Here is a 16,392-nt window from a genome sequence, read left to right on the forward strand (position 1 = left end):
AACGGACCTCAACCCGGGGCCACTCTACCTGCCTCCCTCGAAACTACAGTCCTACTTCTGGCGCAGTGCCTCCCTGTGTCCAAGTTGCGGGCTACAATGGACACAATGCATCTAGTATCAGTGGCAACACTATTACCTAGCTTAAGATCCAATTTCTAAGACCTAAATTTCTTCGAGGGATGGCAGTCCTCGAGATGATTAAGTTTTAAAAACCCATAAAGAAGTGCAAAAGGACAAAGGACTCACTTGCTCATACAACTTCTTGCTTTTAACCACCTTTTAGATGTGATTTTATGACTTCTGCGCTCATGGGACAACAAAAGGGGCCGTTTCACTTAGGCAAGTCCTACTGTGAGTCTCCTACCTTGGGCACTGTAACCCGGTGCTGGTGAAACAAAACGCTCGCTGGCATGGAAATTACAAATGCATCAAGCCAGGGCACACATGTGTAGACAGTCGCAAACGCACTTGAGGCACTTGAGGCCAAGAAACCAGCGGACCAGCGGACCAACGGACCAACGGACCCCATTCTCTGCTTGGCCGGTCAGTTTAGGCCCGGTTCGGATGGTCTGGTCGCTGTTGTTGCTGTTGTTTCTGTTGTTGGCCATGTGGCCCTCGGTCATGTGGAGTTGCAGGCTTGACAAAGCACTTAAGCCTGGGTCACTTGTACAGATCGCCTCGATCCCCTTTCGCCTGCCTTTTGTTTTGGCCACTGACAAACGAGCTGCAACGCCGAGAAGAGTGAAAATTGAATGTGCTTAGCGGGCCAAAAAAATCGGATGGTGACTTGGGGCAACGGGAATAAGCCTTAAATACTTTTTCAGCCTGTACTTGGGTTTTAATTTGTCAAACTTTCTGTTAAAGGCTAACTAGTGCGGTGATTTGTCAGCACTCACACTAACTTCACAGTTTTGTTACATAATAAATCTATGAAATTAATAAGCATTTGAATAGGTAACAAAAATTCTGCAATATTGCAGCACATGACTTTATTTTCAATGCGAGGTAGGCAACTGAAAACCCCTAGTTCAAATAGTTCAGTTAGGAAGGAAGCCTCGAAAATCTGGAGTCGCGACAAGTGGCCAAGTGGAGTGGCAAGCCTGGGCAAACTACTGCGAGATTTCGGTTTGCTCAGCCGCGTGGAGCACCCTTCAGGCTGAGGGGCAGGTGGGGCATTTGGGGACCGACGGCAGCAGCAGCAGCAGCTGCAGTTTGGCGGCAATTGATGTTGATGTCGCGGGCGCCAAAATCGACACACTTGTCCCAACTGCAACTGCAACTGGAACTGCAAATGCAACTGCAACTGGCAGCCGAAAGTGGCAGCAGTCGTCGTCTGGAGCGCATAGTACAGGTTAAATGGATCACGACTGCACGGATTCGTTGTCCGTCTGAGTCGGAATCCGCCTCTTGGACACTCGTCTCCATCTCCATCCCCATCTCCATCTGCAACTTCTACTTCGACTCTTGGAGCCTCCGTCCGTCCGTCCGTCGCCGCTGTCTGCCGGCCATAAAATACGCGACATGCAAACGTTTTTGATGCAATGAGGCGGTCGAACGAAATTAGGAAATTGTGTAAAGACTCCCAACTGACAGGCCAAAGTGTTCCCGGCCAGCTGGTTCCCTTTACCTGCTCTTCAACTGGCATGTCCTGCATTCTGGCTTGGTTTCACAGCTAGGTTTCTATAATTATCAGAATACGCAAATATTTGTTGCCTAACAAGATATCTGGCAATCACCAAAATCTACACAATCTATATATTTGCAGAAAGTAACATTATTCCGGCATTCCACATAGTAGCCAAAAGACGTTGCTAGGGTATCTTGATGTTCGGCTTATTAAGTTGGTTAGCCTGCCTTGTCTTTTGGTTGGTAGCTTGGCTCAGTTGCGGTTCATTTACGAGGCTCATTAGGCATTGGCGGCCATAAAGTCGGCCCCGCCATTTGGCCATTTTGTTCACCGAATCTCAATGGGTTTTCTCAACCACTCTAACTCCGTTTTCCCCCCATTTTTCGCCACGCAGCGAGCACTTCGCATGGGAGCAGCAGCAGCAGCAGCTACAAATTCTCGTCGGCCAACAAGGCAGTTGGCTATAGCAATGGCAAGCCGGGTGGATCCTCCGGCTCGTCCTCGTCCTCGGGCTTTGGAGCAGGCTCAGCTGGATCCTCGTCGTTGGGGGCCTTTGCTGCCCAGCAGCAGCAACAACTGTATGCCTCCTCCGGAGTGTCCAAGTTGCCATTCTCGCCGTTCTTCGCGGCCTCGCCATTCTTTTTCACCTATCGACGGATCAACGGAAGCGGCAGTGGTAACGGCGGCGGAAGTGTCAGCGTCAAGCAGGAGGACAACAACAACAGCTGCAGCTACAACAACGGCAGCAGCAGCGGCGGCGGCGGCGGCACAGGATCCGCGGCGAACAGCATGCAGGACTACGAGAGCAAGTTCTCGCTGCTGAGCCTGTTCAAGAATCCCTACAAGTTTGCCGGAGGAGATGGCCAGACGTCGCGCAAGACCTCGCCCACTGGCGGCTCCGGCAAGCCCCTGACCTCCAACTCCTCGACCAGCTGGAAGAGCTACGCCGCATCGGCCTCGCCACACGCCGCCCTAAATCCCGCCTTCGGGGGCATGGCCCGGGGTGCAACGCGCAAGGATAGCAGCAGCTTCAGTGGGATTAACTTTGGCGGCGGCAGCTCCGCCTTCGGATTCACCAGCTCCTCCGATTCGATGGCCAACGGCGGCTACAATGATCTCTCCAAGAACCGCAAGGTGCACAAGTGCGACACCGAAGGATGCGACAAGGTGTACACCAAGAGTTCGCACCTCAAGGCGCACAAGCGAACGCATACAGGTGAGTTTCAGTTTGACACATTCAGCACTTGCACTTTAACGGTAGGCAATTAACTAACCCAATGAACTCCTCCCAATCTCCGCCAGGTGAGAAGCCGTACGTGTGCACGTGGGAGGGCTGCATCTGGCGCTTCGCCCGATCGGATGAGCTGACCCGCCACTACCGGAAGCACACGGGCGTGAAGCCCTTCCGCTGCCAGCTGTGCACCCGGAGCTTCAGCCGCTCGGACCACCTGTCGCTGCACATGCGCCGCCACTGAGGATTTGCTACTGCCTATCTGGCCATACATACGAACTACTCACATCCGAGAATACTCATCTGAGATGCTGTCGTGGAGCAGCTCTTGACTATTTATACGCACTCGAATCACTTCCATTGATCATTCACTGAGACCAGATATTCCATGTCGCCTAAGTAGCTCAATTTAGACCTTAAGAGGGCTCAAAGCCCAACTTAGACGTAGCTTAGACTATAGTTTTGTGGCGGAAAGATTTGTAAAATTTTTCACATTTTAAGCCCAGAGACAATTGCCTTCAGAAGCCAAGTTAACAAAGTGGATTTTTACCTACTATACGCGTACATAGACCTAACTGCATAGGTAAATATATACATACTACGGATAGTTTTGGATTGGTGCTAGCAACTCGCGTGTACATAGTTCTAGATAAACATATACAGCCCCTAGATCGGTAAGATGAAATTTAACTAATTTTAGATGAAATTTTTATTGGTTATTAAGTAGAAAATTGTATACAGAAAAACAACAGAAGAGGCAAAACAACCCGAAAAGCAAAGCAATATTTATATATAGAAATACTCTCATCTGCAGGGTATTTTCATCATTTTGTACTATACGCATATGGTGGATAGTTAATGAGGATTTTTACTTAAAGGGGATCGATAAGGGAAGTGTTTGATAGCGTCTTCTAAAACAACATTGATAGTTTGACACCTAAAGATACCATAACATCGATTTCCAATAAAAAAAAGAAGCTGTATTCAGAACCTTAGGTGCCTTAAATTCTATAACATACTTCTTTAAATTAAGATATTAATTTTAATTTCTTCTCTTGTTAATCCTATAAGTATATTTGTTCACCAAGTAAAGATATCTAGATATACGCTTTAAGCTGCCTTATAGCCACGCAACGCACTGTACTCCCTGGCGAACCCCAATAGCAATTTGCCTCATACCAACTGTCATCATAGATTTTAGCACACTCATAGACCAACAACATACACACAAAAGCAAACAAATTGTATTATTTTTTGAGAAATAAAAGAAAAGCGAATACTTTTTTGTACCAAACGAGGCCTTGGCCGTGCTCATTACGGGATAGCTGGCCAAATCCGCACTCCGCGTCCAAGTCCGGCGAGCATTTTCATTTGAATGAAAAATCAATTGGCGCACAATGGGGCTGCGGTTAACCCACAAGTGTGCCCCTGGGTTCCCCATGCCCCCGTGCCCCACCGCTGGAGATGTGTGGCAAGTTGTCAGCGACTGCCGGCCGCCTTTTGCTCTTGCTTTTGCTATGCTATTGCTATGCTTTTGCCATGCTTTTGCTGTGCTTTGTGGCACGGCGCACGCACTCCCCGCCAATTGCAATTGTCCAGGGGAGCATTGTCGTCGTTTGTCGTCTTTTGCAACTTTGCAACGTACGACTGCGCGTTGTTTGCAATAATAAAGATGACAAATTTCTCGTCATTTGTAATTTCAATGCGAGAAGCCGGAGCTTTGGAGCTCCGGAGCTCTGGAGCTGTGGAGCTGTGGAGCCATGGAAGCTGGATCTTGGGCCTGGCTAATACGCATAACTGGTTGGCTAGATGGCTTCGATGGTGGATGACACCTGCAGCGGAAATCAGTGCATGAATAACGCTCTCGGTCATTAAGGCACAATTGTGAAATATTACGCATACGCCATGGCAATTTATTGGTAAATTAATAACCGAATACAAGGCACCCGACAGTAGCGACTACTACGACTGCTACTGCCGTTTAATTTCCAGCTCTTGGTGGTGGTGGTGGTGCCGTCACCGCGTTTAGCATAAAGGTTAGACAAATATAACAGACCGGTTTTTTGGGTTAATTAATATGCCTTGGGTCAGGTCAATATTGCGGCGACTAGCGCCGATGCGATGCTGGAGGATTGGATGGGCTCGGATTGGATGGATGGCAGCGACTGGTGGGCCGGGGAGGTCAGGTTTAATGACCCACACGCATATGCAAATGAGTAAAAGTAAATAAAGTGAGAAGGTGCCTTAATTAACACTGATCGACGCCACAAATGCCCTGGAGCTGCCATTGGTCAACTCTTTGGTGCCGTGGTACTGGGGATTTACCCATGGGAAAAGCGGTAATGAAACAATGCGAAGTTGGTCCAGCAGGCAGGTAAGTAATAAATCAGTACACATTTACATTCATATTTATGTTGTGCAAGCAGCCACTTGGTTACTATTTTGCAGTTTCGATTATCAATTATCCGGTGCCATAAAAACATAATGATTAGCCAATATTTGATGGGCCATTATCCATGATTTGGTCATAGCGCAAATACCCCATGCCACCCAGTGCACAAATATCAACCGAATACATTTAGATAAGCATTCAAATCGCAGCGCTGCTCATTAAAAACCAATAAAGTCGCTTTGCGATGCAGCCACCAGCCGCTGTCCATCAACCGGAGGAGGATGGGGATGGGTATGGGAATGGGAATGGGAATGGTTCAGTCCATCTGGGAGCGGGATCCACATTCGAGTATGTGTGGATCAGGCTGTCGGCAGCTGTCCATCAGGCAGAAAGCGCTCCAATAACCAAATCGCCCGGCCAGCAATTGAAGGAGTCTTAAAGTTGGGGATTTTCAGTTTGCAGCTTTTTGAGTTTAACTTCGCATCCACATCCACATGCACCTTTACACAGCGAATAATTTGTAAGCAGAACTGATAAAAACTATTACGGCATTGCACGCAAAAACTACATGCATATTTCATCTATAAACATATCAGTCATATCAATATTTTGCAATGCATATGAAAATATTATAGTATTTTTGCTTATGGGCTTTCTCTGAACAGATCAACAAATATTTCCGGTGCAGCTAGCCATCGACATCCAATTTTAATTTATTGTTATGCCTTTCTGCTGCCTTTTGGCTGCTGCAGATGCCGTTTGGAGTGGCAGGAGGAGATGGAGCTGGAGCTGGAGATGGAGCTGGAGATGGAGCTGGAGCAGTGGCTGTTTGGAGCTGCTGGTCGTCAGGTCATGTGCAATTTATGAAACGGCTTTGCATTGGCCGCGGCCTGATTTTTGAGACACATTTGGATTTGGATGACTGTCGCAACGGCGGCAACTGCGGGTTGCTGCGGCTGCTGCGGCTGCTGCTGCTGCTGCTGCTGATGCCGCTTCTGTCCGTTTGATTTGTGATCGATTGTGTGTCGTTAGTTTGCGACATGGGGCATGAAATCTTTGACACCTAACGGTAAACGAACGGGCCGCGAGACCTCGGATCACAGCAGTGGGTGCCCCCCTTTTGGGCCCCCCTTGAGCCACCGTGCCCCTTCAGAACCCCCCGCCCTCCCGCCGTTAAATTGGAACGATGATGCCGGGGCAGCAGTTGTCAGTTGGCCAAAGTGTTTGGCAGTTTTGCCATTTATTTTACAGGTGAGTGAGCATAATGGACAGTTGCCCGTCGCAGCAGTCGCAAGTTGCAAGTTGCTGGTTGCTGGTTGCTGGTTGCAAGTTGCCAGTTGCCGGCTGGCGGTACATGCTGTGCGCTTTGGCTCAATTAAAAATGGAATCGTCTGGAGGAGGTCGCCTCATTTGACAATTGCCCGGTTCCCAAATACAGGCAAATAACCGTTTGCGTCTGTCTTCGCTTGGCTTTCTTCCGCCGACCACCTCGCCATTTCTCCTGGCGCCCATTTCTTGGCGCTGGTATCGCTTCTATCTGGCTGTCGCTCGCAGTCCCATGTTTAATTTTGTTAAGCAAAAATGCTGGAAATTAAAATTCCCATCACACCATAAAACCCATAAATCATCTTTTATCTAAGCGAGTCTATCGGCGCATGTGAGCGCGCGCCAACTTCGGTTCGGGTTCGTTCAGGAAAAACAGCAGAAAACTTCCAGCGAACGTGGCTATATGGCTATATGCGAGTGTATACATATAGATGCTGCCTGGACGGGATTGGGAACCTGCTCGGACCTCTCCTGCCTTAATGAGAATTTAATATTTTTCAATAAAAATTTGTAAAAGGCGCGTTAGCTGCTTGTCCGGCCCCAGAAGACTCCTCTCACTAAAACCCCTATTTCGTTGGGGGCGGTGGGGTGGTGCACATTGCCATGTGTGTCTTGGCTATTAACGCACTTTTGTTGTGGGTACGGGCCGTTGGGCATTTGGTATTGGCCATTGGCCATTGGCCATGGCCTGGCTAAGACCGCGCCGCGAGTGAATCTCTGGCCATGGAGGCAATGGAGCTCACAGGCAGGGACAGAGGCGTCGGCTGCTGGAAGGGGGCGGTGTGCAACAGGGGTATTTAAGGTGGCACCAACTACTTTTATGATCCTGTACATACGGTGTTGTAATTACGGATATTATGTTTATATTTATTGTTGCTTTTGCGGTCACTGTATGGAGGTTCCTACTGATAAAATCGCTATGCGCGAAACTTCAAAGGCAGATACATTTTTATGCATTTTTAATAGTGTATTTCAAATTCTTGTTTACTTAAACTTAACTGAGAAATAAGATAAAAGTGATTGTATATTTATTATTAATAACAAGACGCATGTAATGTACTACTTCGAACTTCGAACTTTGTAGAAACTTTTGGTAGTTTAGACTGGAACTTTGAATTCGTTTTGTATTTAATGCAATAAAACCATCTTTTAAATACACTTCCCAACACCTCAAAGCCGTCAGCCTCTGTTAGCTTGCCTTGCAATTGTAGTTTTATGTATAGTGTGTACCTAGACCTTTAAGCCCATTTATAGGCCCATTTTTCTTCCAAGATCCTAGATCGTAGCTCGCCTCCCTCCTTGCCAGTTGCACTTTCAGGCCCATTTCTCATGCCCCCACCAAAGGCGAAGTCCCTGCCCCTTGTGAGGCACCTATGGAATACGAAATGGGTTGCTGCGATTGCAGCTCAACTGGCGATTGGGGAGCGTAAAAGCCAGGAGTGGGACTCGGCCAAGAGTGTCAATTGTCAGTGGCTGTCGCCGTTTAGCCGTCTTGGCTGGGTCGAGGCCTTCTGGGCCATGCCGCATACATGCCACATACTGCAAGTGGGCCCAAAACTGAAAACCCAGCCCAGCGCTGGCGGCGCGTGCAGACGGTGAGCCTGTTTTAATATGCCAACAATGACAATCAGCTGTCACCTCTGGTGCGCCATGTGTCTAGAGTCTGGAGTCTAGACGCCAGACTGCAACCAAAAGAAATTGCATGCAACAAGCTGAGCTGAGCGATTGTGGCAACAGCAGCAACAAATAAATATGTCATTAGGCTCATTATAAAGATAGCAAAAGTCTCTTTCTTCTCGACCAGAACCGAACCGAACTGAGCTTGCAACCAGCAAACAGCAACTAGCAACTAGCAAAACATGCTGCATGCAGCATGCGGCATGCGGCGTGCGGCGTGCCCCCAGAGCTGCTGCGTCACATTTAAACGTTTAATGATAATTTATGAATGTTGTTGTTTTTTATTGCAACAACAATGCCGTAAACCAATAAATCTTAAGGATCACATAAATCTTGGCGCTAACTGAGACGGCGACTGCAGCGCCAGCAACATCAACATCAACATCACCAGCCGCAGCGGCCACAACGTCCGCAAAACAGAGCAACTTCCACTCACAACTTGCCACAAGTCGCGGAGAACCATTGACCAATTGGCCAAAACTGATATACCCTAATAACCGAAGCGCGCACTCAATTAACATGGCCATCAGGGAAGTAAAAGTTGCAACCCTTCGCCAAAAGAGCAGGAAACAAATTAACTTTTACAGGTGCAAATACTGTGTGTCGTAAAAAAACTGGTGGTATGCGCTAACCATAAGTTATACAATCAGTGTCCCTCCGATTTGAAATGATAAAAAGGGGTGACTCCAAAGAAACCACATTCTAAATACTGTGGAGCAAGTTAAAATAGCAATTATGCAATATACGGACAAGTATCGCGGGGTAAATATCTTTTTTTATAGGATTAAAATGCACTGTTTATATTAACCAGCACTTCGGGCTTTTACAAAAACTCAGCTTATGTGAGCATAATTAAACTGTAATGTTTACTATTTGCTAGACAAGCCGCCCACATTCCAGCGAAATTGGCGAAGATTTTCGAGTAGTTCTATCGCACTGAGGACAAGTTGGACCGCTGGACCAGAGCTACCCCATCTCTCTGAAGGATATAAACCATAATTTGGTTCACTTGATCAAACGGCGGGAGTTGCTATTGACAGCTGCAAAACCTTGACGTTGCTGCCTGGCTGGTGGTTGCTGCGTGGTTGCATATGCGGATGTGGATGGGGGGATGCCGATGTGGATGTGGATGTGGTGCAGTGATGCACTCCTGCGGTGCCGGGCTTTGTGGTCCTCTAATGTGTTAATAGGAACCATGCGCCGTGCGCGATGGCGCGACTGCGGCTCTGGGGGAGATTGCTCAATTGTTTTTGGTTTTTAGAAAGGCCTGTGGCCTCTGGAGTAGTAGGCTAATTTTTTTGCCCGCGCGCGAGTATTGGATTTAATTTAATTTTTGTGCTTTTCATGCTTCGTTAACATATTTTGCTTATAAGGATTTCCCGCGCGCAGCAAAAAGAAATCACAACTGATCAGTGAACATGCCGCCAGGCAGCAAATGTGGCTGCTGCGGCTTCATTGTTGCTGCAGGTGCATGTTGCCCCAACAATGCCATAAATTGTGACATTGGTTTTTGCTCTCTCCCCCCCGCTCCCCGTTCCCCACCCCCTTCTCGTCGCACTCACCCTCCCCAAGAAGATATATGCACACACATGGATACCCTGCTCTGGTGACCAAGAGCAAAAACCTAAGCCTGGCTAATTCTTTTTTGTAGCCCAGGCCGCTGCAGGGGCAAAAAGCTTAGAACGAGTTTTGGCATTTACGACTCACTCACTCTGGGATCTGGGATCTGCACCACCCCCTCCATTGGAGCACGCCCCGCGCCCTGGCAATCTGCGGCAGTGGCCAACTGCCACCGCCGCTTTTTTCTGTTCTCGTTGTTGTCGCTTGCCGCTTGCCGCATTATGTTGCTGTTTAATTGGTTATAAATTAATTAAACGTCGATTAATAATCCGGCTTCTTGTCAGTTAAAGCCGCCGTCCTCGCCGTCGACGGTTGGTTATTTGTAGGTTCTGGGCTTGGGAACAAGAACGCTGCAGTGGTAGCCCAGGCACACTGTAAATAATTACTGGAAGCACAAACACCTCAGTGTGGGATAAGATATTAATTGAAGCATATTTCAGAGCGAGCCTTTTAATTGGCTGAGTTAAACTATTAACTATATTAGCTACAAATTCAAAATATAATCGAGTATAGCAGATATACAAGAACTGATAAGTGCAGTTTCTCTCTCAGTTTTACATTATTAAAGCTCCCATAAATCTGTGTCTACCCAATTGATCCCTTATTTTCTAGCTGTGTACCAGCTCGAGCCGCACACACACTCACGTGATGAGTTGGCAATAATGAACTTGTTGTTGTCGCCGGCTTGAACTTTGTGTAGAAGCCAGAACAGCAGCAGCAACACAAACAGCAACAGCAGCAACAACTTGAGCCGCAGCAGCAACAAGAACTCATTAATGGGGCTGGACACCGAGTTGGAGCCGGAGTATCTGAGTATCTGGGTATCCGAGTATCTGAGTACCCGGGTATCCGAGTATCGATGACCATTTGGGCGTTCGGGTTCAGCAACTGCTGTCAGCCGCTTGTCAACGTTTCTTTTGCTCTTTGGCGAGGGTCCAGCAAAAGGTTACTGCCAACAGCCGAGGGGAAGTATGAGAGTTTGCAGCTACCAATTCAATAATTGGAAACACATCGATGCCATAACTGAAATGTTTGCTGTGAGTGCGCGAGCGAATTAAAATAAATTAATTATTCAGTGAAAAGCTGAGCACGAACATGGGCTGGCTGGCTGCACTAGTAGATGAATTGTAAATGAGTCGTTAGGGGAACCAGGGCAGATGATGAAATGAGCGATGCATTTATTTATGAAACAATTTGTATAGAATCTTGTTGAATTAATTAAACGCCAAATCAGCAGGCCAAGTATATGATGCAAAATTACACCTTTATGGGAGAGGAAGATAGAATCAGATAAATACATTTTTCCAGTATAAGTAAGTAGCTGTGGCCAAAGAAGTTTCATTGGAGCAGTTCGTCACGCATAATAGCTTTCGAAAATCTGGTATTCGTACTTTTCGTCACCTATCTTTAATGGCCTTTAATTCTTCTGTTGTGTTACGATCCTCTTTCACATCCAGCTACAATGATTCCACCTGCAGTTTGACCTTCCACTTTGTTTTTCCCCCCGAAACCGACCACTTCACCCAATTTTCCCCCATAAACTTGGCAGTACCTTCTGTTCTGGGGCTGACCCCCACCCTTACACCACCACCATCATCATCATTATCGTCATTATCGTCATCATCGCCATCACCTGAGGCGAGTGGACACTCTAATCTGACAGGTATTTGATTTGATTTACCAAATAGAGAGGGACGGCGAGAGGCGTGCTAGAGGGAGAGAGAATGCAAATATTTACACCCTATTGTTACCAGGTGCTCCGTGTATTTGTAGTTCATTTCAGCACTTCACAGCCACATCCACATCCACTTCCACTCGAGGCGACATCCAAGTGATGCCTTTTGTTGATCGAGTGCTTGCCACGCACTTCACTCTCTCCGTCTCTGTCTGCGCCTTTGGCTCCGTCTCTTTCGCGCCAACTGCCGGACAACGGCGAACTGCTACAGATATTCCAATGCTACTTTAACGCTCACGAAAAGTGTTTTGCGACTGTCTTTCCCTTTATTTTTGGATTTTTTTTTTTGACTATTTGTTGGGCAGTGGCGATTAAATCACGGACCAGCCCCAAAGAAGGCCACCGAAGATTTCTACACGGAGCGAAAGCGAAAGTGACTCTAAGATTCCTCGAAATAAAAAAAAGACCATTTCAAAGGAACATAAATAAAAAAAAGGGGTACCTGTTATATAGCAATATCATGGAACACGTAGCAAAATAAGTTTAATCTGAACGGATATCGTGGCCCCATTTTGCGCAGTGTACCTCCGGGAGTCGCCACCTTCCCGCAGCGGAGTATCTTTTGTGTGGGCAAGTCAAGTGCCGAATGGCCGAATGCTCTTCAACTCATTGTTAACCCATAGACGGGTCGCGTAATGATCCAGAAACCGAAAAATCGGCGGCAAAAGCTTCTTTCTCACGTTTAGCGCCTGGGCCTGGGCCAAATCCAATTCCGGGCCAGGCCAACAAGTGCCGGCCATTCGGCGTCGCCATCAGGAGAAAACACGAGCTGTAAAACGTCAAAATATACGAGCACAGAGCGATTTAAACTGTCAACGCAGCCGTAAACATTGTCCAGTGGCTGGCAGGCCAGGGAGTAGGGGCCTCTGGCCAAAACTGGAACCATGGAGAGCTCAGTGCGGCGGCTACTTGTTGCCTCAAATTTGCTTATGAGCAGGCTAAAACCGAACTGCCATCCACTCGCCACGACTCGACTCCGAAGTCTGTGGCCCGGTCTAATGTGGCTCGTAAATCCTGGCCGAAACGGCCGAACGGACATCGTGGCTGCCAGTGGTTGGTGTGGACCCGTTTTTCGGCCCGACCTGATGGATGTTGTGATGCGGCCTGGGCGGCACTTGGCCAGATTTACGCCCCGCAATTAACGTTCTAATCGCCGCAATTTGTTTGGAGCAGGGGAGCGGGGATCTGGCCCACAAAGCAGGCAGATAATCAACCAACTACATCCTACAAGTCAATTGAGGTGTCAACCTGCTGATAATGCCGGCGACGATGGCAAATCTAACAATTAATTCCTTGCTGTGCATACAATTAGTTAAATAATCTCTTTGACTGATTCCAAGTGCTGTTTCCTGGGATATTAATAGCAAATAATATAAGCCTAATGAGCACTTGTTTTTGTGTTTTCGAAAAATGCCAATTAGTCGCTTTAATTTACATACAGCATACCATTTGGGCTATGCTGATCCGTTTTATTGGTAAGCTAAGAGTAGTGTTGTAATTTAAATTAGGAGCTCCTTAAGAAAAATTAATTCAAATCAGATTATTTGAGTTTAAGCGGCGAAACCAATCTTTTTACTTTGCATTTTGAAAGAGCGGTCTCTTGTTACACAGTGGCGCCCCAGTAACGCACTAACGTTCGGGTTTGGTACTTCCCTACTAACTTCTCTACATGAATGTTGCCTTTTACATGTAAAATACATTTGCGCAGTGGCGCCACTGTGGCAAAAACTTGCATTCCTATTGGGTTCTTGGCGCTTTTTTCGAAAATCTTGAGACTCCGACAGTTTTGGTTCCTCGAAAAACACTATCTGACCATCAGTTTTCAGAAATTTGCAAGGCAAGCTCAACCATGGCAGCTGTCTACCATTATAATCTACCAAATTACAATTTTCCGCTAATTTATAAAGCTTAATTTGTGCCTGTGAGTTTGTTACTTAAGTACTATAGCACGAAAAAACAATGTTAAAGCTAAAAAAGCATATTCGCGTTCATGGGAATGTTTTGTTTTACGAATCTCGTGTGAGTTGTTGTGCTGAAAAATGTAAAACGATCAGGCCTGCAAAACAAAAGTTTTCCAAAATATAGAGCTAAAGTACGGAACCAATTCCCATAAAGCAGATAGATCCTTTGGCACTCAATTTGGTAACAGAGCATTAACAGCGCTGCCCAACTGGCCATTAATTTCCAAACTGGCCTTTTGTGTGCTCGTGGCCGTTAGACAAATAAAAGTAAACTAAGCGCAAATACTTAAGAGGAGAATAAATGCCACGAGAGGAGTTTGTCCTTTGTCCTGCGTCCACTAAAATGAAGTAGCTGCCCCCGCCGCCGAGCAACAATTGACCTTTCGCCGTTCGCCGTTTTCCGTTCTGGCGGGTTTTCCCTTTTTTGGCCTACTTGTTCCCTCGCCATGCATGTGTGTGTGTGCGTGGGTGGGTGGGTGTGCTAAACTTTAAATTGTCCAATGCATACGTGCCCCGCATGCGGAGTTCATAAATCCAAGCGCTAAATGTAAACATCAACAGTTGCCCAGCAGCAGCAACAACAACGAGCAGGCGAAACACCAACAATGATGGCAAAAACTTGCAAAGTTCAAACACAAACTAATGCAGCAGCAATGGCAGGAACAAAAGCGGCAGGGCCGCACCCACCTCACCCACCGCCCTTGTCCGCCCACTTTCTGTCCTTTTGGCCAAGCCACTTTCACCGTGTTGTTATTGTTGCCATTCCAGCGCTGGTTATTGTTGTTGCTGGTGCTCCTAATGCGCGGTATCGCAGTGTTTGCATGTGTGTGTGCATGCACAAGGAGAAAAATGTTGAAATTGCTAGATATTCTCAAAACTGAAATGAAAGAGTATTTCTTAAACTATGAGCGATAGTACAGATATTCTCAAGTTCGTTCAGGTCATAGAATATTTATAGTTAATTAATTAATAATGTGACATATACAATCCCAACTTTAATAACAGCGTATCTAGCACATGATTCCAATATGTTGATAACACTATCTCATATGGCGTTGGCAACTGCCTTCTCTTTTGGCCAAGTGCATTTCCGGTGTGCCTGTGTGTGTGTGTGTGTGTGTGGGTAGGTGTTAGCCGTTTGGAAGGAGCGTGCTATCCTGGCTGGTCCGGCCATAGAAGGCAAGTAGAATAAAACAAACTTGGGTTTTGTTTTCGTTTGTCGTATAAGCAATGGCTTAAAGGCATCCCTCGGCTTCCGGCCCTCATTCTTAGCCCTTAACGCATGTGGCCAGTGGTAATGACCTACCAGCAAACACTCACACACACACGTTGCATTTGACCAGGGTTAAGTTTCGATAATTATGAATGCAAAAGTGGAGCACTGAAAGGACGCAAAAGCTGTAAATGTGTGGCATGCATCACTTCAAATTGTTTACCTATCTTAGTGCTTTTTATATTCCCGGCTGAGTTACAATTTAATTGGTATGTAAAAATAAAAATAAATTCCTTAAATGAAAATATATCAGTGCTCAAGACGTTCAGAAAATCGAAATTCGTGCTTGAACGGCTCTTTATTTATGAGAGCTTCAAATATTGTTATTTGTATAAACTTGGACAATCAAAATAAATGTTAATGCGTAAATAAGCCAGACACAGTTTACACGGCACACTTCCAATTAAGTGGACCATCATCGTGAATTTATACACTATCTAATCTGGTTAGATGAATTCCAGTTCTAAAGTGGCCAACTCAATGAATTACGACCTTATCTGATCTACAGATGGTCAGACAATTTAATCTACAAGTGCTTTAAATCAAGTTGAACCACCCGATTAGTTTATACAAATTGTGTTAATTCTGAGTGCTAAACAATCTATGTGTGTGGGATAAGCAGAGTTTGAAATTATTATAGATGTGCATTAAATTGTGCAAAATGTATGCTGTTTCACACAGCTACATTTGATTGGCCAGATTCAATAAAGAATATTTATAGTCGAACGTTCTGCCGAATTAATTTGAATTCCTTGATAGCTTTGTGCAAATTCCATTTTAATTGTCTCCTGCCGGCTTTTCGCCTTAATTTTATTTCACATTACAATCAATTCCAAATTGACTGCTGACCGAAAGTTATGCCGAGCTTCCCATACATTTCCTTTGTCTTGCACTACAATTGAGTTAGCCAAGTTAACAGGTGTCCACTCCCCCGATAGTGTCTTCATTGTGGCCAACTATTTATGGTTGTGTCTGCGACTTGGCCGTGGCAAATGGAATTCCCCCGGAATTCCCCTTGGGCAAATAACTCAAGGACGGCGCTGAATGGAAATCTTCGCCTAATTTGGACAGTGTTTACAGTAAATATGCAAACAGACCGCCAAATTGGCATATAGCAAACAAATCTGGGCGGAGGTGGGCGAAGGTGGGCGGCCAAAACAAAGGCAGGGCCAAACAAAGGACACGCGTGTAAGTCCCGTTGACTTGAGCCGGGAGTTGATTGTTGTTGGTGTTACTGCTATTGGCACTGGGCAAACATCGGTGATCAAATATTTCTCAATGCGACAAAAATGATTGGCAAACTGGTGAGGGTAGGAAAAACAAAGTACGGCCCATACACTTGGCTTCCTCGGACAAATAGATAATCTGCAATCTTATCATGCGAGCCCACTTCCTCCTTATTAAATTAATTGAATGGCAAAGTGGCTAAGGCGACGAACTGGGTTTGGGATTACTTGCGGGCCATCAGTCGATAGTCAGCTTATCAGTTGCACTTGGCTAGCCAGAAATACCTGTTGTTGCAGCCCACAAAGCGCCGCATGCTGCTGCTG

At 46.3% G+C, this 16,392-nt stretch overlaps 1 protein-coding gene across 1 annotated transcript; it reads left to right on the forward strand.

The window, feature by feature from the left end:
- Positions 1–2,380: 2,380 nt before the first annotated feature.
- Positions 2,381–4,091, forward strand: LOC113564333 (Krueppel-like factor 8). The gene is made up of 2 exons (XM_026980992.1): positions 2,381–2,843; positions 2,930–4,091. Exons 1-2 carry the CDS (start codon positions 2,417–2,419, stop codon positions 3,100–3,102), a joined length of 600 nt encoding a protein of 199 aa, XP_026836793.1. The 5' UTR covers positions 2,381–2,416; the 3' UTR covers positions 3,103–4,091.
- The last annotated feature ends 12,301 nt before the right edge of the window (positions 4,092–16,392 follow it).

The sequence above is a fragment of the Drosophila erecta genome, unplaced genomic scaffold (genome assembly GCF_003286155.1).
Source record: "Drosophila erecta strain 14021-0224.00,06,07 unplaced genomic scaffold, DereRS2 tig00000092-arrow-pilon, whole genome shotgun sequence".
Classification (NCBI taxonomy): Eukaryota; Metazoa; Arthropoda; class Insecta; order Diptera; family Drosophilidae; genus Drosophila; species Drosophila erecta.